This window comes from Molossus molossus, unplaced genomic scaffold, assembly GCF_014108415.1.
Source record: "Molossus molossus isolate mMolMol1 unplaced genomic scaffold, mMolMol1.p scaffold_m16_p_1, whole genome shotgun sequence".
Taxonomy (NCBI): Eukaryota; Metazoa; Chordata; class Mammalia; order Chiroptera; family Molossidae; genus Molossus; species Molossus molossus.
This window is the reverse complement of record NW_023425344.1, coordinates 201,439,819-201,465,970: the sequence shown is the minus strand read 5'-3', so window position 1 is coordinate 201,465,970 and position 26,152 is coordinate 201,439,819. Positions and strand designations below refer to the sequence as shown.

At 40.9% G+C, this 26,152-nt stretch overlaps 1 protein-coding gene across 3 annotated transcripts in view; it reads right to left on the bottom strand.

Moving 5' to 3' along the window:
• TRIP4 (thyroid hormone receptor interactor 4) overlaps positions 1-22,307 on the bottom strand; it is a 73,085-nt gene extending 50,778 nt beyond the window's left edge. The window contains exons 1-6 of one of the 3 annotated variants that reach the window (XM_036281467.1): positions 22,170-22,188; positions 21,032-21,271; positions 18,003-18,172; positions 17,011-17,144; positions 3,903-4,115; positions 552-630 (exon numbers count right to left, since the gene is read on the bottom strand). In XM_036281467.1, the coding sequence (XP_036137360.1) occupies positions 552-630; positions 3,903-4,115; positions 17,011-17,142 (424 nt within the window). In that variant the 5' untranslated portion in view covers positions 17,143-17,144; positions 18,003-18,172; positions 21,032-21,271; positions 22,170-22,188. Of the gene's footprint in view, positions 1-551; positions 631-3,902; positions 4,116-17,010; positions 17,145-18,002; positions 18,173-21,031; positions 21,272-22,169 lie in introns of all 3 variants that reach the window. The other 2 variants (XM_036281449.1, XM_036281457.1) reach the window with 2 other exon arrangements.
• Positions 22,308-26,152: the final 3,845 nt, after the last annotated feature.

Here is a 26,152-nt window from a genome sequence, read left to right as displayed (position 1 = left end):
TTTTTGCATTTATCTTCAGATAAAGCAGGAGGAAGAGAAAGGGTAAGAGAGAGAGAAACACACATGTGACTGAGACACAGAGTGGTTGCCACCCACACGACCCCAACCAGGGCCAGGGACAAACTGCAACCGAGGCACATGCCCTTAGCAGGAACCAAACCTGGGACTCTCTGGTCCGTGGGCCGACGCTCTAACCTCTGAGCCAAATTGGCCAGGGATATGGTGGTATTCTAATGGTGATTTTTTATTTTTACTAAATTTTTAAAAATCACTTTATTAATTAGAATTCTTCTATAAAAAGAGTTGTCCTTTCTCCCCCATTTAGTTTATTCAGGATATTAATTTTACTTATTGGGTTACAATACATTATTATATTAGTTTTTTTGGCTCAATGTTATGTGGTTTTAATAATAATATAAAAATAAATAAATGCTTATAGAATAAATGAGTGAATAAACTGCATCTTGTATACCAGGATATGAGAAAGAGAAATATAGATACAACAAAATGTATCCATCACCACAGTAATACAATAGAAAATTGCTGCCTACCTGACATTAGCTTCTTGAGCAATTTCTGGCTCTTGTTTGAGTCACGTTGTAAAATATCCTGTTCTTCACGAGTACATACCTATAAAGAAATAAGACACATGATCCAATAGTTTGTTTGATATTACTTTAAAGTAACCTTAAATTACACATTAGCTCTGGCAATAAAAAAAAAATGAGACTGTTTGTGCTTTTTTATCCTGACAAATATACCAAAATATACATATCCAAATGAGTTTTGCCCTACTCTTTCCATTTCTCCCTTCTTTCATGAACCATGTAAAAAACTGATTTCACTGCTAGTGACCCTAAATGACTTCATGGTTTAATAACAAAAAAATCTAGCCCTGGACAGTTTGGCTCAGTGATCAGAACATTAGCTCGAGCACCAAAGGGTTGCAGGTTTGATTACCAGTCAAGGACATGTACCTGGTTTGCAGGTTCAATTCCCCTACCTGGTCAGGGTTGTAGGGAAGGCAAATGATGTGTCTCTCACATTCATGTTTCCCTCTACCTCTCTCTCCCTCCCTCCTTCCCTTCTATTCTCTAAAAATCAATGAAAAACATGTCTTCAGGTGAGGATTAACAAAAAAACCCAACAACAACAACAAAAGAAAATGGATGACCTGATGAATGTAATGTCTACCATCAGAAATATTCAGAAAACGGCCCCGGATGGTTTGGCTCAGCAGTTGGAGCACTGGCCTGAAGACTGAAGTGGGTTCGATTCCTGGTCAAGGGCACATGCCTCAGTTGCAGGTTTCATCCCTGGCCCCAGTCAGAGTTGTGTGGGAGGCAACTAATCGATGTGTCTCTCTCACATCAATGTTTCTCTCTCTATCTCCCTCCCTCCCTCCCTGCCACTCTATCTAAAAAAAATCAATGGAAAATGTCCTCAGGTGAGGACTGACATACATACATACATACATACATACATACATACATAAATAAGTAAAATCTAGCCCATTTTCAGGGGCATGTGGGAGGCGGCCAATCGATGTTCTCTCTCATCAATGTTTCTTTCTCTCTTCCTCTCTCTCTAAAACAATAAAGAAAAAAATTTTTTAAAAAAGTCTTCCAGTTCTAATAATGAAATCTAAGTCTTAACAGGAGAAATTATAAGCAGGTATCTTACTAGAAATGAGCAGAGAGAAAAGCAAATTAAAGTATCACCAGTAAAATCTAGTTTAGCACTTATACTATATATATATTTTTTTCCTTTGAACATTATAAAATAATGAATATATTAAGCAAAAACAAAGTTCTGGTTATTATAAAATCACTACAATTTTAAGAAGGGAGGCAAAGAAAGGGTTACTTAAAAATAATTTCATACTAAGCTTATAAAACTGCAAGGCTTCCAAGGTCAATCTGTTTTACATTACTCTGTTTCTTGAACTGTTAGGTCTCCAAGGAATCTAACAGAAAATACTATAGTTTGAGCAGTTGCCTTGGTGGCACATAGTTTCTATCAGCAGCTTTAGGTTGTTTCTCTAGAGAAAATCCCATATGGGAGGACAATTACTGCTGTTTTCTTAACATTTTTTTTTCTTTATTTACTCCTCACCCAAGGACATTTTTCCATTGATTTTTTTTTTTTTTGCACTTATCTTTTCTTTGGTACATGCCTCTAACCAAAACTGAACCGGGGACTCTCTGGTCCGCAGGCCAATACTCCAACTGCTAAGCCAAACCGACCAAGGCAGCACTTATCTTCAGATAGAGCGGGAGGGAGGGAGGGAGGAAGAGAGAGACACATCAACTGGCCGCCACTCACATGACCCCAACCGGGCCGGGGACAAACTGCAACTGAGGTACGTGCCCTTAGCGGGAACCGAACCCAGGCCTCTCTGGTCCGTGGGCCGACACTCTAACCACTGAGCCAAACCAGCCAGGGCTTCCATTGATTCTTTATAGACAGAATGGAAAGGAAGGGGAGGGAGAGAAAAAGAAAGAGAGAGAGAGAGAGAGAGAGAGAGAGAGAGAGAGAGAAAAACATTAATGCAAGAGTGACATTGATTGGTTGCCTCCTGCACGACCCCAACTGGGGCTGGGGATCAACCTGCAACCGTGGCATGTACCCTTGACCAGGAATTGAACCAACGACCCTTCAGTCCTTAGGCCAACGCTCCAACCGCTGAGCCAAACCAGTCAGGGCCATTTTCTGAACATTTCTGATGGCAGACATTACATTTATCAGGTCATCAACTTTCTTTTTTTTTTCTTTTTGGTTAATCTTCACGTGAGGACATTTTTTCCACTGATTTTTAGAGAATAGAAGGGGGATAGGGAGAGAGAGAGAAACATAGATGTGAGAGAGACACATCAATTGGTTGCCTCCTGCACAACCTCGACCGGGTAGGAGATTGAACATGCCCTTGATTGGGAATCGAACCCACAACCCTTTGGTGCTTGGGCCAATGCTCTAACTGCTGAGCAAACTTGCTAGGGCAAATCATCCATTTTCTATCAGTTTGTTCAATGAATATACTGAAAAATTAAGAGCTCTAAACAAAGCAATTAAAGAGAAGGTAAAACAAAGCAATATAAAATAGATGCCTTCACCAACACCAAATGCCATTGCTTCAGCCTGCCAGCTCAACTAGCATAATAAGTTCTTTTTTTTATAAATCCTCACCTGAGGATATGTTCTATTGATTTCAGACAGAGGAGAAGAGGGGGCAAAGAGAGAGAAACATCGATGTATGAGAGAAACACTGACTAGCTGCCCACCCCCCCAACACACACACACACACCTCCCCACCAGGGATCAAACCCACAACCCAGGTATGTGCCCTGACGAGGAATTGAACCAGCAATCCTTCAGTGCAAGGGACGATGCTCCAATCAAATGAGCCACACCAGCCAGGGCTGGTATAATAAGGGTTTTAGACAACTCATTAGGGTATTTGTAAGACAGTCATTATTGCTACACTCTTGGGGTCATTCTCTCAGACAAATCAAAACTATAAAGAAGAGGTATCCTAGAAACAAAAGCTTTAATGACCCAAAGATTGTGCCACAGTGGTTCTATTCCCTTGGGGATATGAATCACATCAGAAGACTTGGACAATAAATTTTGACATTTTAGGCCCTAAAGTTTTCTTGAATTGAAGTTAATTTGACACAAGACTCGGGTCTCTCTACAATGTGTATTTTCAAAACCCTTCTCACTAACAGGCCTTGTTACTAGGATACAACCTTAGGTTTTTGACTAAAAAATTCTTGCTATTATAGTTTCCTGGACACAGGGAAGAAATGTACTATAAAAGGGAGAATATACTAGGGATGTGAATGTCCCTACTTATTAAACGAAAGCACAGTAATACAATAAAATAGAAAATAAACAATTACCAGAGTACCACAGAATAAGCAAGGGCCAGAACCTTCTTGTTCACAGACTATACGCCCGCAGATCAGACAGTTATTGATCAGCTTGTGCTTCTGGCCCAGGCAATCACAAGGGTGGCGACCTGGGATCAGGACTGCAAGCTTGTCTTGTCCCTCTTTTGTGTATAAACTGACAAACTTCGTCTTCTTCTTTAAGGAATTGTTGCTCTCTTGTGCCTAATTGTACAAAAGTAAGAGATATAACATCAAATAATTAATGACAATGAAAATAGTCGAGGATAAAAAAAAAACCTCAGTTCTGTTCAATAACATATACATTACTGAGGAGCCACGCAAGGAGGGAGTGGGAGAAATACAAATTAGTTATAATCAAGGATCTAGAGAAAGATTATGCTCTAGAAAAACTATCTTATATACCTTACCTTTTCAGTCCTCTATTACAGCTGGTGGGAGGTAGATGTAGCAGTAAAAGCTGATTATGTGACATATTTAAGCATAGCTAAATTGAAGATCATAAGAAACAAAAATGCCTCTAAAAGTAGATGATATTCACAGATTTGAAATTATGACTAAAATAAGAATAATCCATAAAAATAGACTCAATAAGGCCCTGGCTGAGTAGCTCAGTTAGTTAGAGCATTGTCCTCATATTCCAAGGTTGTGGGTTCCATTCCAGGTCAGGGTACGTACAAGAATCAACCAATGAATGCATAAATAAGTGAAACAACAAATCAATGTTTGTCTCTCTTCCTTCCTCCCTCTCTCTAAAAAAAAAATTTAAACAACAGACAATAATTAAAAGACAGATAACACAATGGGGAAAAGACCTAAATAGGAATGTCATAAAAACAATATCCAAATTGCTCAACAATCTCATGAAAAGGTGCTTAACTTCATTAGTCATCAAGATAATGCAAAATAAAGCCAAAATGCATACAACTACACACCAACCAGAATGGCAAAATTGAAAGAGACAGAAAATACCGAGTATTGACAATGATACAGAGCAATCAGAGCTCTCATACACTGTTGAAGTATAAACTGGTATCTACTAAAGTTGAACATATGCACATCCTGTGACCCAGTAATTCAACTGTTGAATATATACTCCACAGAAATGAGTAAATATGTTCACTAAAAGACAAGCAAAAAAATGTTCACTGCAACATTGAAATTGAACTACCCAAATGTTCAACAGTAGATTGATGTATTCCCTTAATTAGGATCCTACATAGCAATGAGAATGAAAAAGTATAGCTATGCAAAATAATAATAATTCTCATAAAGCCAAAAACAAAGAGTACATATTATTTAGGTTCATTTACACAAAGTTCATAAGGAGGCAAAACTAATCTATGATGTTAGAAGTCAAGAAGGTAGTTCCTGCCCTGGCCGGTTTGGTTCAGTGGTTAGAGCGTCGGCCTGCGGTCCTGAGAGACCCGGGTTCGGTTCCCGCTAAGGGCATGTACCTCGGTTGCAGTTTGTCCCCGGCCCTGGTCGGTTGTGCGGGTGGCAGCCACTCGATGTGTTCCTTTCACATCGATGTTTCTCTCTCTCTCTCTGTTCCTCTCTCTCCCTCCCACTCTACCTGAACAAAAAATGGAAAAATGTCCTCGGGTGAGGATAAAAAAAAAAAAAAGAAGGTAGTTCCTGCCCTGGCCGGTTTGGCTCAGCGGTTAGAGCGTCGGCCTGCGGTCCTGAGAGACCCGGGTTCGGTTCCCGCTAAGGGCATGTACCTCGGTTGCAGTTTGCCCCCGGCCCTGGTTGGGTCGTGCGGGTGGCAGCCACTCAATGTGTTCCTTTCACGTCGATGTTTCTCTCTCTCTCTCTCTCTTCCTCTCCTTTCCTCCCACTCCATCTGAACAAAAAATGGAAAGATGTCCTCGGGTGAGGATTAAAAAAAAAAGAAGGTAGTTGCTTTGGGAGGGTTGTCATTTTGAGGCACATTGGGAGTCTTCTAGAGGAATGGAAATGCTTTGTTTCTGCCTATACAGGTATGGGTCAGTTTGCGAAAATTCATCTGCTCAATTCTGCACATGTGTTATAAAATAAAAAGTTTAAAGAGAGAACTATACTTATTAGCCTCTGTCTCATTCCATTTAGGCTGTTATAACAAAATACCATAGATTGGGTAGCTTATAAACAACAGGAATTTATTTCTCACAGTTCTGGAGGTTGAAAGTTCAAGATCAGGGTGTCCATAGGTTGAGCGAGGCATAGCGGGGAAGAACATCTGGCCCTTGGGCCATATAAGGTCTAAGAAATCAATACCAGCTAACATCACACACATCACCAAATTAGTCTCACCAAATATAGCAGGCTAATTTTTATGTTGATAATTTTATATGGCCCTCAGATGATGTTATAAATATCCAAATGGTCCTTGGCAGGAAAAAGGTTCCCCACTCCAGGTTACAGAAATTACATCTAGGTCATTGTGTCCTCACATGGTGGAAGAGGCTAGGGAACTCTGTGGGGTCTCTTTTTATAAAAGCACTAATCCTATTCATGAGAATTCCACTCTCATGACATAAGAATCTCCCAAAGGCCCCATATCCTCATACAGGTTGGGCATTAGCATTTCAACATGTGAATTTTGGGGGGATACAAACATGTAAACCATAGCAGCCTCTGACATGTGAAGTATATAGATGCCTCTCCCATATTGTGGTCTTACTTCCTTTAAATTGAGAGTTCCTTAATCGTATCCAGAGACTGAAGTTTCACAGTGGAAAAATCTCAAAAGTTCTAACAGATAGAAAAATACTTCAAGGTAGAGAACGATTCTTTGGTAAGTATAAAGAGATGTGACATACCCTAATGTCCAAAGCCAAAAGTTGAGATATAAAGACAATATCAAATATGTCAACTTAGGTATGTAAGACAAGTGCTAAAGATTTGATCTGATCTAATAGGTTACAATTTTTCAAACTAGTCAATTATATCTTTGGCTCTCAGGGACAGTGGAGGAAGGAAGATTGAAATCTCTAAGTAGAAGTTTGTATTTTATTCCCATTAGGTATCCAGTTACATAAAAAATTATGTATTAGAGCCCTGGCCAGTGTGGCTCAGTTGGCTGAGCATTGTTCCAGGCACCAATAGGTTTCAGTTGATTCCTGGTCAGGGCACATGCCCAGGTTGGAGGCCTCATCCCCAGTAGAGGACTTGTGGGAGGCTGCCCATCAATGTTTCTCTCTCTCACCCACCCCTCTCCCTTCCTCTCTCTAAAATCAATAAAAACATATTTCAAAATAAAATAAAAAAAGGTATTTGAGGGATTGAGAGTTGGGCTTTGATGAGGTCTCATAGCTAATGGGCAGTAAGTATTTATTGAAAAGGAGAGAGAAAAAGAAATAGAGGAGAAAACAGAGCAAGCAAGAAAATTCACAGCACATCATTCTAGTGCTTAAAATCATCACTGGCTTCCTACTGTGCTTAGAATAAAATCCAAGCTACTTTCTAATGACCTATAAGGTGCTCTCCAACTTCATCTACATATCCTTCTTTTCCTGTTCACTATGCACCAGGTACAGAGGCTACTGATATTTCCTAGAACACTTTTCCCCATCTCCCCTTTGCACTTGTTATTCCCTCTATCTGCACTGTTCCTAGCCCATCTCTTAACATATGGTTCCTTTTCATGTTCAGGTTTTTTGTTTTTGTTTTTTCAAATTGCAAGAGATAGTTTATTTAGAAAGTTACAGAGGTAGTAGAAATGAGCCAGCTGGGCTGCGTAGACTCAGGAAACAAGTTACAGAAGCAGAATAAGGGCGCTTGGAGCTTAGAAGAGGGAAAGGCAAAACTAATGCACTTAGAATGAAGAAAAGGGGTACTGGAAAGGCGCAGGCATGCTCCTGAGAGGGCAAGCATTGCATGTTCAGGTTTTAGCTACAATTTCAGTCCTTCAGAGAGGCTTTACCTAAATACCCTACCTAAACTAACACCCGTCCTACTAATTACTGCCTATCACACGGTTCTTTTTCTTTTTCTAAAGAGCAGACCTCTTTCTTTAAAAAAAAAAAGTTTTTATTAATTTTTTTAGAGAGAGATAGAAACATCGATGTGAGAGAGAAACATTGATTGGCTGCCACCTGCACGCCCCCCTACTGGGGATTGAGCCTGAAACTGGAGCATGTGCTCAGATCCAGAATCAAACTGAGACCTTGCAGTCCATGGGATGACGCTTAATCCACTGAGCCCAGCTTGACAATTTTCAATTCCTTGACAATATTCAAATCTGTAATTATTCAAAATTTTTTTTCTTTGACTGTCTTTTCCACTTTTCCTCTGAACCATTAAAATGTAAACTCTGGGCCAGCTGGTATGGCTCAGTGATTGAGCATCAACCCGTACACCAAGAGGTCACTGGTTCAATTCCTGGTTAAAGTACATGCCCCCAGTAGGGGGCATGCAGGACGAGGCCAATCGATGTTCTCTCTCACATAGATGTTTCTCTCTCTCTAAAATCAATAAAGGAAAAAAAAAATTTAATAAAAAATCAAATGTAAACTCTAGAGAGCAAGAAAGCCTCATGTGTCTTGTTTATTGCTGTATTTCTAATTGCTATACTTCTTTACATACAGCAGACATGCAATAAAAATTTCTAAATAACCAAATGAATTGCTAATGAAAGTTGAGGTTAGATTCACCTACAGGTCCATTTGTAGGTACAGTGTGACAATCATTACTCATGTTTCCAGATCTGTGAATCTGTCTACTTGCTAATATTTATTTGTAACCCCAAAAATCAATATTCCAAGTGCTTTCACAATCATCCATAGTCAGACACAGGGCAATAAATTTGAGTCACCAAATGCACGTATTTTCAACTAAGTTCAAGCAAGAAAATAATCTGCCTTATTTCAGCTCTTGTACAGTAAACAAGTGTCTTTTTTTAGTCCATTTGATGCCACTTCTTTGCATTTTTGTTGGTGATCTCACCATTTATTTTTATATTTTTAATCCTCACCGAGGATATTGTTTCATTGATTTTTGATAGAGGGGGGAGAGAGAGAGAGAGAGAAACATCGAATTAACAGAGACACATCGATTGATTGCCTCCTGCAGGACCTCAACCAGGGCCAGGGATCGAATTGCAACTGGGGTACGTGCCCTTGACCAGAATCAAACCCGAGACTCTTTAGTCTGCGGGAGGATACTCTAACCACAGAGCCAAACAGGCCAGGGTGGTGATCTCTCCATTTAAAATGGCCCCATGCACAGTGCTGGAGTGCTGTCTATTGTTCCTAAGCACAAGAAGGTTGTACCTTATGTAGAAAACAGGCATCTTTTTATTATTATTATTACTATTACTTTTTATCCTCAACCAAGGACATTTTTGCATTCATCTTCAGATAGAGCAGGAGGAAGGGAGGGGGGGAGAGAAAGAGAAACATCGATGTGAGAGAGACACATCGAGTGGTTGCCACCCACACGACCCCAACCAGGGCCGGGGACAAACTGCAACCAAGGTACATGTCCTTAGCAGGAACCAAACCTAGGACTCTCTGGTTCACGGGCCAGACACTCTAACCACTGAGTCAAACTGGCCAGGGCAATTATTTTTTTTCTTTATTGATTTTAGAGAGAGAAGAAGGGAGAGGGAGAGAGATAGAAGCATCAATGAGAGAACATCAATTAGCTGCCTCCTGCATGCCCCCACTGGAGACCGGGCCCACAACCTGAGCACGTGTCCTGACCAGGAATTGAACCAGCGACCTCTTGGTGCATGGGTTGATGCTCAACCACTGAGCCATACTAGCCTGGCATAAAATAGGCATCTTATAAATACACTTTCTTCAGGCATGAGGTATAGTGCTGTTGGCCGTGAGTCAATGTTAATGAATCAACAACATATATTAAATAAAGTGTCTTTAAACAGAAACACACATAAAATAAGGTTATATATTGATTGGCTAATGAAACTGTTGTGGACAGAGGCTCCCAGGAATCTAACCCTGAATTCCCCCTAGGAAGTTCAATATTCACTAATTCAGTATACACTGTGACTTTAATGAGAAATTATTTTCCAAGTTTGTTTAATGAGTACAAAACACTTAAGGACAAAACAGACTCAGAAGTAGGTTGCTGAGAGACAAATTGCTCTGAAAGCATTAAGAAATATAAAATTAAATATTGATCATTATTTATTATCATTATTATTATTTGAGAGAGTAGAAGGAAGGGAGGGAGGAAGAGAGAGAGGAAGAGAAACATCAATGTGAGAGAGACCAATCAATCAGTTGCCTCCCACACACACAAAGACTGGGGATCAAACCTGCAACCCAGGTACCTGCCTTTGACCAGGAATCAAACCCGAGACCCTTCAGTCCATGGGCTGATGCTCTCTAATCACTGAGCCACATAGGCCAGGGCTAAATCATTATTAATTTGTAGATTTTCCCGACCTAAGACTGAAAACTTAAGGGTGACCCCTCAGCTTTCACTTTACCTACTTTAATAACAAGCATCAAGGCAGCTTATCCATTAAGGACCATTAATATAAAAAGTGAAATTCTCTGTCAAACTACAATGGCATTTACCACATTAAAAATCTAGATTATAAAAAATCTAGGTTGCCCTGCCTAATTTTTCTCAGTGGTTAGAGCATCAGCCCTTGGATAGAAGGGTCTCGGGTTCAATTACCAGTCAAGGGCACATACTTGGGTTGCAGGTTCAATCCCCACCCACCCTACCTACCCCACCTCCAGTCAGGTCCTGTGGGAGGCAACCAATTAATGTGTTGCTTTCTCACACTGATGTTTCTCTCTCTCTCCTCCTCCCCTCCCTTCCACTCTATCTAAAAATTAATGTAAAAATATCCTCTAGGTTATAACAGTATAAATATCACATAGCCAGTGCAGGCTTCTTTAATGTGAACTGGCAAATGAGTTGACCAAACAGATTAGAGCAACAGAGGATTCAATAAATTAAAAGATTAAAGAATTGCAAAAAAGAAATACTTAAAAGGATTGACATATATAAATTTAAAAATATTTAAAATAACATTTAAAAACAGAAGTAGAATTTTTTAAAAAGCATCCTTAGGCCGGCCAGTGTGGCTCAGTGGTTCAGCACTGACCCATGCACCAAGAGTTCGCTGCTTTGATTCCTGGCCAAGACACATGCCCAGGTTGTGGGCCCGATCCCCAGTGCAGGGCATGCAGGATACAGCCAATCGATGTTCTCTCTCATCAATGTTTCTATCTCTCTCTCTCCCTTTCACTTCCTCTCTCTCTAAAATTAATAAAGAAAAAAAAATAAAATAAATAACATCAATTAAAAAAAAAAGCATCCTTAAAAAAATCACTCAAGCCCTGGCCGGTTTGGCTCAGCGGTTAGAGCGTCCGCCTACGGTCCGGAGAGACCTGGGTTCGGTTCCCGCTAAGGGCATGTGCCTTGGTTGCAGTTTGTCCCTGGCCCTGGTTGGTTGTGCGGGTGGCAGCCACTCGATGTGTCCCTTTCACATCGATGTTTCCCTCTCTCTCTCTTCCTCTCTCTCCCTCCCACTCTGTCTGTACAAAGGATGGAAAAGTGTCCTCGGGTGAGGATAAAAAAAAAAAATCACTCAAAGAAGACGCCTGGCCAGTGTGGCACAGTGGTTGAGCGTCAACCCATGCACCAAGAGGTCGCGGGTTCGATTCCTGGTCAGGGCACATGCCCAGGTTATGGGCCCAATCCCCAGTGGGGGGCATGCAGGAGGTGGCCAATCAATGTTCTCTCTCATTGATGTTTCTCTCTCTCCTTCTCTCTTCCTCTCTCTCTAATATCAATTTTTTAAAAATTAAAAAAAAAAAAACTTGTTTAAAAACAAGTATTTTTGGCTGGTTATCAAGGCACCTTTACCCCTCTCCTTTCTCCCCTTCTAACCCCTTCTGCTTTCCCCCTCTCCTTCCCTCCCCTTCCCCCTCCTTCCCTCCCTTTCCCCAGACTCATAAAAAATAAATAAAATAGGGTCAAGATGGCGGCGTAGGTAAACGCAGTATCGCGTCCTCCCACAACCACATCCAAGTTACAACAAAACTACAGAACAACCACCATTTAAAACCGCCTGAGATCAAGCTGAATGGAAGTCCTACAACTACAGAATTAAAGAAGCTGCATCGAGACTGGTAGGAGGGGCGGCAGCGTGAGGAGCTGGTCCCACACCCACGTGTGGCAGATAAAAATCAGGAGGACACCTCGGCTAGGAAGGTCCTTCCTGAGGACTGAGGGGTCCCTGTCCCACACCAGGTGCCCCGCTCAGGGTTCCAGTGCCAGGAAGAGAATCCCCATAACTTCTGGCTGGAAAAACCAGCAGGAAATGAGGCTCAGGGAAGCTGACGAGGCTGGAGCCCCAGGCAGCTCCTTAAAGGGCCCGGACTTATCGGACTCTCTCCCTCTAAGCTTGGAGGGGAGGCAGCTCGAGGGGAACCAGAGACATACAGGGAAGAGCTGTTTGGCACTGGAGCGAGGGCTGGAGAGGGGGCTTTCTCTGGGACAAACTTGCTGTCAGAGGCCTTTGTTCCTTTGCTGAGCCCTTCCCTGGGGCGGCAGACAGCCGACATATCTGGGACTCCAGCAACCTGGCTCACACTGGTAGCCCTGCCCTGCTGACACCTTGAGGCCCCGCCCAGCCCTACCCAACTTTCAGGCCCACCCCTACCCAACTTTCAGGCCCACCCAAGCTGTTGGCACTTGCTTAACCATAGGATTGGCCTGACTTGGATCCTGCTTCAGGTTTTCCTAAATTTTTTCAAACGAGCAGCATCTGGTCTCAGCTAGCCCCATACCGCTCGTTAAGTAATACACAGAAACAAACACAGGGAGGCAGCCAAAATGAGGAGACAAAGAAACAGGTCCCAAATGAAAGAACAGAACAAAACCCCAGGAAAAGAACTAAGCGAAATGGAGATAAGCAACCTAACAGATGCTGAGTTCAAAATACTGCTTATAAGGATGCTCAATGAACTCAGTGAGGGCCTCAAGAGCATTAAAAAGGACCATCCAGAAATGATGGATGCACAGTTAGAAACGAAGGAGGCTTTAACTGAAATAAAGAATAATTTACACAGCTTCAATAATAGAGTACGTAAATCCAAGAAGGAAACCATCGATTTGGAATATAATGAAGCAAAAAACGCCCAATCAGAACAGCAAAAAGAAAAAAGAATCCAAAAAAATGAGGAGAGTGTAAAGAGCCTCTGGGACAACCTCAAGCATGCCAACATTCGCATCTTGGGGGTGCCGGAAGGAGAAGAGAGAGAACAAGAAATCGAAAACCTGTTTGAAACAATAATGGCAGAAAACTTTCCTAACTTGGTGAAGGAAACAGACATACAAGTCCAGGAAGCACAGAGAGTCCCAAACAAGATGAACCCCAACAGGCCCACACCAAGACACATCATCATCAAAATGCAAAAGGTTCAAGACAAAGAGAGAATCTTAAAAGCAGCAAGAGAAAGGCAGCTAGTTACCTACAAGGGAGTTCCCATAAGGCTGTCAGCTAATTTCTCAAAAGAAACTTTGCAGGCCAGAAGGGAGTGGCAAGAAATATTCAGAGTGATGAAAAGCAAGACCCTACAACCAGGATTACTCTATCCTGCAAAGCTGTCATTTAGAATCGATGGCCATATAAAGACTTTCCCAGCCCTGGCCAGTTTGGCTCAGCGGTTAGAGCGTCGGCCTGCGGTCCGGAGAGACCCGGGTTCGGTTCCCGCTAAGGGCACGTACTTCGGTTGCAGTTTGTCCCCGGCCCTGGTTGGTCGTGCGGGTGGCAGCCACTCGATGTGTCCCTTCACGTCGATGTTTCTCTCTCTCTCTCCCTCCCACTCTATCTGTACAAAAAATGGAAAAATACCCTCGGGTGAGGATAAAAAAAAAAAAAGACTTTCCCAGACAAGAAAAAGCTAAAGGAGTTCATCACCACCAAACTGTTATTATATGAAATGATGAAGGGTCTTTTTGAAGAAAAAGATAAAATATATGAACAAACAAAACGGCAATGAATACGTATCTATCAACAATGGAATCTACAAACAAAATGAACAGATAGAACAGAAACATTCTCATAGATACAGAGAACATTTTGTTGGTTGCCAGATGGGAGGGGGTTTGGGGGAATGGGTGAAAAGGGTGAAGGGATTAAGAAGTAGAAATTGGTTGCTAAACTGACAAACCTCAAAGGGAAAGGGGCTGGGGGTGGTGGGAAGAAATAAACCAAAGAACTTATATGCATAACCAATGGACACAGACAATAGTGTGGGAAAAGGCGGGAGGGAGGCAGGAGAGGGGAGGAGGGAGTCAATGGGGGAAAAAATGTGGAACATCTGTAATACATTCTACATGCAACAATAAAGATTAAAAAAAAAATAAAAAATAAATAAAATAAAAAACAAGTATTTTTATTGGTAAGAGTAAAATAAATACTCAAAATAATGTTCAGATGGTTACAAACTTAAATGTGACGAACATTTTCCCAAATTCTATGTACTGAAGAATAATTTTGTTAGCTTCATTATATCCCATCAAATGAGGAAAGCATAATTTATTTAATCTTTCTCTTATGGCTAAACAATCAGGTCAATTCAAATTTTCAATATTATAAATAACATTGTACAGAACATAAGTTTTTAGCCTATACTTTTTTTTTTTTTTTTTATCCTCACCCGAGGACATTTTTCCATTTTTTACTCAGATAGATCGGGAAGGAGAGAGAGGAAGAGAGAGAAACATCGACGTGAAAGGGACACATCGAGTGGCCGCCACCCACACGAACCAACCAGGCCCGGGGACAAACTGCAGCCAAGGTACATGCCCTTAGCGGGAACTGAACCCGGGTCTCTCTGGACCGCAGGCCGACGCTCTAACCGCTGAGCCAAACCGGCCAGGGCGCCTATACTTTTTAATTTATTTATTTTTATTCCTCACCCGAGGATATTTTTCCATTTATCATCAGATAGAGAGGGAGGGAGGGAGGGAGAAGGAGGGAGAGGGAGACAGAGAGAGAGAGAGAGAGAAAAAAACATCAACATGATAAAGCCACATCGACTGGCTGCCTCCTGCATGACCCGACCAGGGCCAGGGATGAAACGCAACCGAGGTACATGCCCTGATCAGAACTGAACCCTGCGACTCATTGGTCCACAGGTTGATGCTCTAACCGCTGAGCCAAACTGGCCAGGGCAAGAGGTTCCTGTTTTAACACTCCATCATGAGTATTCTATTTTTAAAATCTTCGACACCTAGCTGGTGTGGTTCAGTGCTTGAACATTGACCCATGCACCAAGAGGTCACTGGTTCGATTACCGGTCAGGGCACATGCTAAGGTTGTTGGCCTGGTCCCCAGTGGGGAGCATGCAGGAGGCAGCCAGTCCATGTTCTCTCTCATCAGTGTCTCTCTCTCTCTCTCCCTTCCTCTCTCTCTCAAATCAATAAAGAAAAATTATATGAAAAATTACAAGCTCCAGCCAGTTTGGCTCAGCAGTTAGAACAATGGCCCACGGACCAGAGAGGCCTGGGTTTGGTTCCCACTAAGGGCATGTACATCGGTTCATCCTGGCCCTAGTTGAGGTTGTGTGGGTGGCAACCAGTCGATGTGTCTCTCCTGCATTGATATTTCTCTCTCTCTTTTCCTCCCTTTCTCTCTCCCACTCTATCTGATGATAAAATGCAAAAAAATAAAATAAATAAAATAAAATCTTTGACAATTTGATAGGCAATATCTCAGGAATTTAATGTGTATTTATTTGGTTAGTAGTACAATAACCAATCATTCTGGTTTGCCTGGGACTTGGGGAATCCCAGAATATGGGACTTTCAATGCTAAAACAGGGAAAGTCCCAGGCAATTAGGGTGACGAATTGGTCTTAATTACTAGTAAGTTAGACTTCTATTTTTTTTTTTTATCCTCACCCAAGGACAATTTTTTTTTTTTTTTTGCATTTATCTTCAGAAAGAGCAGGAGGGAGAGAGGGAGGAAGAGAGAGAGAGAAACAATGATGCGAAAAAGACACATCAAGTGGCTGACACCCACACGACCCCAAACGGGGCTGGGGACAAACTGCAACCAAGATACGTGCCCTTAACGGGAACAGAACCAGGACTCTCTGGTCCGCAGGCCAACGCTCTAACCACTGAGCCAAACTGGCCAGGGCAAGATAGACATCTTTGTATATTTATTGGTCATTTGTATTTTTTCTTTTGCTTGTGGTCTTTCCTCATTTTATTCTGACCAATAAAGACTTAAATTTCTATTTTTCTCCTTTAACTTAACAATATTTTGTAAACATTTTGTACTTTTTTTGCATAATCATCACACTCAGAATTTTCTGATCACTACTCTTCCTTTTGGCATAATTAACTTTTCCCTTACATTGGAAAATTTAGCTGGTCAAATTGTCTTCATTATAAATATTTCTGTTTACCTCACAGGCCTAATTTGATTGGAAAGAGAGAATACAAAAAAGCTCTAAAAGTTAAATGACGATTATGATAGTGGTGGTTGTGGTGGACAGCCCAAAAGAGAACACTGTTAATAACAGCTAGAACTATACATTCTTTTAGTATAAACCCACCAAAAGCCCTGGCTGGTTTGGCTCAGCGGTTAGAGCATCGGCCTGCAGTCTAGAGAGACCCAGGTTTGGTTCCCGCTAAGGGCACGTACCTCAGTTGTGGTTTGTCCCCGGCCCTGGTTGGGTCGTGCGGGAGGCAGCCACTCCATGTGTCCCTTTCACATCGATGTTTCTCTCTCTCTCTCTTCCTCTTTCCCTCCTACTATATCTGAACAAAAAATGGAAAAATGTCCTCGGGTGAGGATAAAAAAAGAAAGGAAAAAAACCACCAAAAAATGTTGAAATTGAAGTCCTAGTGCACTTACTTAATTAAACATTTTGCATCATATATATAGATATAACCCCAATCTCAATCCCTAAGTAAAGATGTACTTGTAATACTTATTTAATCAGGTGGCCAAAAAAACTACCATATAGAAAGTAATTATCACTTTCTCTTCATAAAATTCATGTATTTGTTGGAATACTGCCATTCTAGACCAATGTGTATACTTTGTACAGTCATTTCCTCTTCTCCATATATCCAGAAAAAATTTCATTTTCAAAAAATTGGCACTTACCTTGGCCAAATCAAAAGGTGTTTTGACCTCTATGGTTGTGTCAGGTTCAGCAAATGCAGGAACTTCCTGTCTGTTTCTCCCTTTCCGCCTACTCCTCTTTAGCTGGTCTCCTGATCTCTGCCCATCGAACATTTCTTTAAAGAAGAAAAAAAGAAAAAATATATATATATACACACACACACATAGATAGTTTGATAATAGAATTATTGGTGAACTAATAGCTAGCAAAGAGAAGGTGATGCTTATTTAATTTTTTTATTGATTGATTTACTTGGGGGGGAGGGGAAGGAGAGAGACAGACATTGATTTGGTGTTCCACTTATTTATGCATTCATTTGTTGTTACTTGGAGGATTGAACCTGTATGTGGGGATGACGCTCTAACCAACTGAGCAACCCTGCAGGGGTAATGCTTAATATTTAAAATCAAGATATGAAGTCTGGCAGGTTTTTAAATTTTCATTTTCTTTCAAATAATAATTAGATTTAAACCATCATTTTCTAGACTGTAGTCAATGATAAAGACTACTAGCTAGGATTAAGAAGTTATATTAAAATCTGATACTTTAGATTGTATAATAATAATGACTTAGATTATTTAGTTTGGTGCTCATCTTTGTACTGTTTAAATAATAACTTCCAAATGCTATGATACTAAAATTGGTCAACGTTTTCCCTCATCCAGGTATGCACATAACTGAAAAGTATTTCTTTAATCCATGTATACATTTTTCAAATTATTCTAAAGTCACATTTATATCTACAAACAGTATTTTTGTGATATTTTCTAAGTTGAAAAAGTCTGAACAATATTCATCACAGATTGAGAAGAATTAAATTAAAAATGTGTGTGTGTGTGTGTGTGTGTGTGTGTATGGCTCTGCTTAAGATAGCTGTGAGGAAATACAGAGTAACAAAAAAATACCAAGTTCTATAAACCAGCCCATTTACCAATATTTCAACATTTTACTTAATTACATTAACTTAACTCACCATCCTTTTTGAAGGACTTCTGCAGAGCATCAGAAGTCAACTCCTGATCATTCTTTTGCCACTTGTTTATAAGCTCTTCTATGAATTGACCTTTTTCCCCCTCATTTCCCTGAAGGAGGTCAGTAACATATTCGCGTATCTCTTCAGGACTCTCAATTGACAAAACATACCTCAGGAAGTAAAGATATAAGTTGTTGAAACAAGGCTAGCTTACACTATGTTTTTCAATAATCATAACAGAGATCAAGATAGTAAAAACCATTACTTAATCCATTAGAGTGTTTTACTTTAAGTCAAGTTTTACCTTAGACACTAGGGATATAAATTTGATTAGGACAAAGACCCTGACTTCAAGCAGTTCATAATCTAATCTTCACAACCTTCTTGTATTTCTTTTTTTTTTGGTATGTGCCCCTAGCAGAAACCGAACCCGGGACTCTCTGGTCCGCAGGCCAACGCTCTAACCGCTGAGCCAAACCGGCCAGGGCACAACCTTCTTGTATTTCTAAAACCAAATCAGTGTTGTTGTTGTTTTTTTTTCTTTACTGATTTTAGAGAGACAGGAAGAGAGAGGGAGAGAGAGAAATATCGATGAGAGAGAACATGGATTGGCCGCCTCCTGCATGCCCCCCACTGGGGATCTGGCCCACAATCTGGGCATGTGCCCTGACCGAAAATTGAACTGGCAATCTCTTGGTGCATAGGTCAACGCTCAATCACTGAGCCATACCAGCCAGGCCAAATCAGTGTTTTGAAGATAGGTTAGTGGGGCTACCCTTAATACAGGAATACTATCTTTTCTTATTGTTATTAAAATATAGTTGGCACGGGGTAGGGGGTGCCAATGGGGTAAAAAGGTAAAATATCTGTAACAAAAAAATAAATAAAAATTCATATAAAAAATAAATAAATAAAAAAAATAAAATAAAATACAGTTGGCAGAATACTTCCTATAATTACAGAATACTTTCTATAACCACATACTTTCTATAACTATAACCATTATATTTTCCTAAGAATAATACAAATTACCTAATCTCTATATTACAAAACCTAAAATTCATCTTCATTTTTGCTAAAAATATAAACTAAACTCTAACCAATTATTGATTTAACATTCTTAAAAATGATAAAGATTAGCATCACATCAGAATAAGAGTTCTGTGCTTTTTTTTTCCTAGCTTTTATTTATTTTTCCTTTATTGATTTTAGAGAGAGAGGAAGAGAGAGAGAGAGAGAGAGATAGAAACATTGAATAGAGAGAACATCGATCCGCGGCTCCTGCATGCCCCACACTGGGGATCGGGCCCTCAACCCAGGCATGTGTCCTGACTGGGAATCAAACCGGCGACCTCTTGGTGCATGGGTCAACGCTCAACCACTGAGCCACATCGGCCAGTTGTGTGCTGTCTTTTAAAAATATTCAGGCCATTCAAGTCAAATAATTCAAGTTACCAAACTATTATAGTACATCTGAGTAATTCTCAAATACCAGGCATGGCACAGCAATTTACACAGCAAATGCTTTCATGGCATCACAGCCTGTTGTGCGATAACTAGTAAAAACCTAATAAGTAGTTCAAATAGCCTTATATTATAGGTAGCTTTAGGGCTTATTTTAAGTTCTAAATACTTCTTGTCTACTTATATTTATGAATTTTAAAAAATGCAAGCAGGTATTTAGACATAGTGCTTCAACTTTAAAACAAATTTCTGATCACTCCTCTTTCAAGCATGTGGATAAGTTGACAAAGGAAAATCTCAGACTGCAAAATAAGCTTAAAAAATATATTTAGCCCTGGCTGGTTTGGCTCAGCGTTTGAAGTGTCGGCCTTCGGTCCAGAGACTCCTGGGTTCGGTTCCCGCTAGGGGCACATACCAAAAATATATACATATATTCATATATTTATCAGCAAGAATTTCAGTTTTTTAAAAAATTTTTATTGATTTTTAGAGAGAGGAAGGGAGAGAAACATCAATTTGTTGTTCCACTTATTTATGCATTCACTGGTTGCTTCTTTTAAAAAAAAAATGTTTTTAATAATTTTAGAGAGAAAGGAAGGGGAAGGAAAAAGAGAGAAAAACATTGATGTGAAAGAGGATCGGTTCCTTCCAGCACACCCCAACTGGGGACTGAATTTGCAACCTGGGCATGTGCCCAGTGGGAACTGAACTGGTGACCTTTAGGAGCATAGTAGGACACTCAACCAACTGAGCCACACTGGCCAGGGCCACTGGTTGCTTCTTATATGTGCCCCAACCAGGCATATCGAAAGGATGCTCTAACCAACTGAGCTAACCAGCCAGGCCTGCAAAACAAGTTTTTAAACCACATTCTATGAGAATTAAAATTTTCCTCATACAGCATGAGGAGACAAAATTGGATTTGGAGACTGAGAAGACTGTACCAATCCATACTCCATTGTTCATCCTTCAAAAACAGCCTCGCCCGGCCAGTGTGGCTCAGCAGTTGAGCACTGACCCATGCACCAAGAGGTCACCGGTTCAATTCCCGGTCAGGGCACATGCCCAGGTTCTGGGCCCAATCCTCAGTGGGAGGCATGAAGGAGGGGGCCAATCGATGTTCTATCTCATTGATGTTTCTATCTCTCTCTCCCTCTCCCTCAAAATCAATAAAGGAAAAAAAAAATTTTTTAAGTAGCCTCAAGTTATTTTTAATTGCATGAGTTTTTTTGGTTTGGTATGCTACCAAAAAAAAAAAAAAGTCTCATTATTTCATTTGACAGCACTCCACTGCTTTAAAACATGCTTAAAAACGACTTAACCTGATCTTGTCTACAAACAAACTTTTTGTTTTATTTAGTTTTTTGGCTGGGTTTTTTGATAAGTCTATTCCAATATTCCAAAAAAAAAAATCCTTGATACAGGCTTTCTTAACTCTCTCCTTGCCAACAAGTCTATTTATTCCCCAACTCGGGAACTCACCTTATTTCCTACAAAAGCCCTAGAATTGTAATGCTGGTTTCAGCATCAACAAACAAGGAGGAATCAAATAGAGAAACACTTACAGGTTCCTTGATAAAGACCAATCTTTGCGGAAGTTTTTCCCTCATGACTGAACATTGCACCTCCACCTAGCCATCTTTAGTTCTCAAGTGAAAGTCATCTTTTGCAGTAAACCTTGCAGTTTCTCAAATCTTAAAGAGTCCTTTACTCCTTGCTCCCACAACACCGTGAACCTCCTCCACCTCAGGACTCATCAGCTAGGCAAAACCCAAGTGTAGCAATTTTCTTTGTTGCACCAGCACCTGTATGGAAGTGGTGCAACAAATATTTGTTAAAGAAATGAACCGAAAGCAGACATTAAATCATGTCACCATCTCCATTTCATAAAAATCACCTACTATAAGATAAGCTCTACTATTTAGTTTAAAGATGAAGAAACTAAGGTACAGAGAGAGAGGGAAATTAAATTGCCCAAGGTTCCAAAACTAGTAAATGACAACAGGAAAAATAGAACCTGGGACTCCTGAGCCAGGAGCTATTTGCACCGCCCCCATTTAAATTCTAGGTCCTGCCCTGGCCGGTTTGGCTCAGCGGTTAGAGCGTTGGCCTGTGGTCTGGAGAGACCCGGGTTCGGTTCAGCTAGGGGCATGTACCTCGGTTGCAGTTTGTCCCTGGCCCTGGTAGGGTTGCGGCCACTCGATGTGTCCCTTTCACAACGATGTTTCTCTCTCTCTCTCCTTCCTACTCTATCTGAACAATAAATGGAAGTGTCTTCGGGTGAGGATAATAAAAAATAAAAAAAAATTCTAGGTCCTGTTCGACATAACCCAGATTGGGCAAACTAAAACGTTCAGAGCAAGGAATTTCTGGAAAAACAATTTAGCTTCTCCTTTCCCTCCAGAATCTATAAGGAAACTGGCTCCCGGGGCAGTCTTACAAATTCTAATTACAGGGATTTGGCGTTTTCCTAGGGGAAAAAAAAAAAAAAAGGCCCCATCCGCCGATTTTGAAGCCTTTCACCCTATTCCAGAAACTAAACTATAAAAGCGAAGGTCAAAATTCGGCACCTAGAGATTAATAACAGTCGTCTCATCACATTACTTCATTCTCATCAACTTTTTAGTCCTCCCCGCTTCCCGATTCTCTCAGCCAGTTCACACCACAGAGCTCCTTCCCGCCTCGGAACCGAACTGGTCTTACTGCATGATCTCCTCGCTGACATCCAGGCCAAAAGTTTTCCGCAACTGCTGGGTACACCAGCCCACCAGCTGCCCCCGGGACGCCGCCCCAGCCACCGCCATTTTCCCCAGCCGGAACCAGCTGGGTTGAGAAAGCCTCGAGTCCTGCACCGGACTAGTTCCCTTCGCAACACCGACTTCGCTTGCGCGGGTTCCGCCAGGCTGCACCGCCGGCGCCGCAGCGACGCCCTCAGCACAGATCCCGCCCACCTGTGCTGGCTCCCCCTACTTCCCGCTTGGTGACGTATTTACATTCACATAAGAGCTTCTGCTCGTGGTTCTTCCGCACGGTTAGATGGAGAACTCCGCGTTCAGAATTCTGTTGAGAAGGCTGTACAAATACCTGTAAAAACTACCGTTTAGGAAAAACAAAACTATAACCCATAACCTGAAGGGCCAATTTTGTTTTATTTTATTTGGAAGGTCCAATTTTAATTGTTTTATGTAAAATAATACTGGGAAGCTAAGCACTGTAAGGGTTTGCTCTAGTGGTAGTGGTTGTATTAATGAGCCCCCCTCACCCTACCCCCTTCGTAGTTTCATACTAGATTCACGCTGCTAAAGTCTCTTTCTATTTAATTTTTTGAGCCAGGTCTTTCCCACAAGGGCCAAGATAACTAATTCAGCAAGCTCCATGGAGAAAAACTTTAATAAATCAGGTGTTGGGATTTGGCTTTGAAGATCTTCCACATCAATTCACTAGTGATTTTTAAGAAGTTGACTAGCCAGCCTCTGTGGCTCAGTGGTTGAGTGTCCACGCCATGCACCAAGAGGTCCCCGGTTTGATTCCTGTCAGGGCACATGCTCAGGTTGTGGGCCTGATCCCCAGTGGGGGGAATACGGGAGGCAGCCAATCATGTTTCTATCTCTCTCTCCCTCTGCCTTCCTCTCTCTAAAAAATCAATAAAGAAAATTTGGTGTTTAAAAAAAAAAAGAATCCCTGGCCAACCGGCTCAGAGGTTAGAGTGTGGGCCCTCTGACCAGAGACCCGGGTTCCTTCCCTCCCACTAAGGGCGCAAACCTAGGTTGCGGTTTGTCCCCGGCCCCACCCAATCTATGTGTCTCTCTCACACTGATGTTTCTCCCTATCTCTTCCTCCCTCTCTCCCTCCTGCTCTATCTGAAGATGAATGCAAAAATGTCCTCGGGTGAGGATAAAAAAATAAAAGAAAAGAAGTTGAAGGTATGTATTTCAACCCTAGATGACCAGATTTAAAGGTTTGTTGCTATTCCTTAGTGCACTGTAGACTGAGGAAAATTTAGCCAGACTTTTATTTTTTTTTTATTTTTATTTTTTTTTTTTATCCTCACCCGAGGATATTTTTTCCATTTTTTTTTTGTACAGATAGAGTGGGAGGGAGAGAGGAAGGAGAGAGAGAGAGAAACATCGACGTGAAGGGACACATCGAGTGGCTGCCACCCGCACAACCAGCCAGGGCCGGGGACAAACTGCAACCGAGGTACGTGCCCTTAGCGGGAACCGAACCCGGGTCTCTCCGGACCGCAGGCCGACGCTCTAACCGCTGAGCCAAACCGGCCAGGGCTAGCCAGACTTTTAATTTAGCCAGCATAGTAATGTCTTCTGATATATTTAATCAATAAATGTGATTGGCTGGCTTTGTTTTACATATATAGGTTCTTCATTCCCATTAGGCTATTTAGACTAAGTAATTACATTATTGTATGCTGTTTCATCTTCTTAGGCTAATGTTTTCATTGACATAATCAAAATCATATGTGTATTTATTTACACTGAGTTTAGATTGTCTTTGTTATTAATTTGGAAAACATGATTTTCTAGCTTAAAAATGTTCATTGTTAGTGGGTTTTGTTTCTTCATTAAAAATCCTCTACATTTGATACTAATTATAAGATATCCAAAAAGTTTAGCTGTTTCTTTACTTGTTCAGTCCCCACAACTAAAATGTTAACTTCTTTTTTTAATGTTTAATATCATTTTATTTTATTCTATTTTTTTATTAATTAATTTTTGTTACAAATGTTTCTTTTTTTTTTTTTTTTTATCCTCACCTGAGGACATTTTTCTATTTTTTGTTCAGGTAGAATGGGAGGGGGAGAGAGGAAGAGAGAGAGAAACATCGATGTGAAAGGGACACATCGAGTGGCTGCCACCCGCACAACCAACCAGGGCCGGGGACAAACCGCAACCGAGGTACATGCCCTTAGCGGGAACCGAACCGGGTCTCTCGGGACCGCAGGCCGACGCTCTAACCGCTGAGCCAAACCGGCCAGGGCTACAAATGTTTCTTAAAATGTTAACTTCTTAAAGACAGAGACTATGACTTCAGTTTTATTTAAAATAAGACAATACATCATACATATTATGATGAAATTACTAGGTCTTTAAGAATAAAAGTGTTCTTATTTTCATAAGGCATGTTAAGATTTGTAATCTCTAGTTTGTAAAGAAAAGCCCTGGCCAGTTTGGCTCAGTGGTTAGAGTGTTGGCCTGTGGTCCAGAGAGGCCCGGGTTCTGTTCCTGCTAAGGGCACGTACCTCAGTTGCAGTTTGTCCCTGGCCCTGGTTGGGTTGTGTGGGTGGCAACTACTCAATGTGTCCCTTTGACATCAATGTTTCTCTCTCTCCCTCCCACTCTATCTGAACAAAAAAAAGAAAAAGAAAAAGAATGTAATATAATGTAATGCCATTTACTAGCATTTCTGCCTGAGCAAAGCAAGCACACCTATTTAACATGATTTAAAGATATTCTTTCGTATAAACTTCACCAGAAATTTTAATTATACATACTACAATTTTTCTTTTTCTTTTTTTTATAATTTATGTCAGCCTAAGAACAACTCAACAGACTAAGAAGCTACTTGTCCTCATTTTATTTTGTTATCCTCCTCACCCGAGGACATTTTTGCATTTACCTTCTGATAGAGTGGGAGTGGGAGGGAGAGGGGGACAGGGAAGAGAGAAAGAGATATCGATGTGAGAGACACACAGTGAGTGGCTGCCACCCAGACGACCCCAACCAGGGCCAGGGACAAACTGCAACCAAGGTAAGTGCTTTTAGAGGGAACCGAACCCGGGACTCTCTGGTCCCCAGGCCAACGCTCTAACCACTGAGAAAACTGACCAGTGCCTACAATTTTTCTTAATGTCCTAGGCCTTTGGAATTTTTAAGAGTCACACCCTGAACTCTCTGTGTTTTATTTAACTGCAAAGGAGAAGCACTTCCTCAAAGCAAGCATTTAAATTAGAATTTTTACTAGGCATCACTGCTTTTTTCCTACTTGTTTTACTCTAACATGTCTCCTTCCCTATCATAATTGGTATTAAAAAGACAAATATCCATACAAACACAGCTGTAGTAATATGCAGACCATCCTTGTGTGCAAAAGTATATTTGTACTTCTTTGTAGCAGTTTACTTGACAAGTGGACTAGGATAAAACACACAGCAGATTTTCTATACAGTTCTAATTTCTGCAGGGATCTGGGATATGAGTTCAAATTAAGTAATTCAGGTCTTTGTAGAAGCCACTTTAACTGAAAAGAAAATAATGTACTGCAGAACCATTGTGTATTGAGAGAGGCATGATGACAAATAACAAAAGAATATACCCTGGGGCTTGTTGATTTTTCTGATAGGAATTTGGTTGTAATCTTAGAATACAAGGTTTAGACAAAGTAATTTCTAATACATTTCCTGCTATTTTAATGCTAATTTCACCTGTTGTCTAGCTTCTTTAATTCTAAAACTCAAAGTAGTTGTTGATTCTGTTAAAACACTAAAAAGTTCTGAAAGTTCAAACACAGTTTATTGGAGAAAATCAATGTGGGGCTTAAATTTTCAGGGTTGCTATTCAAGTGAACATTTAACAAAATCCCAAGGTAAGCTCATCTGATGTTTTATGCACGGTATTCAGAGAGTGAAAATCACTTCCCCCCGGGGTATCGTGACTAATTAGAAACAGGCA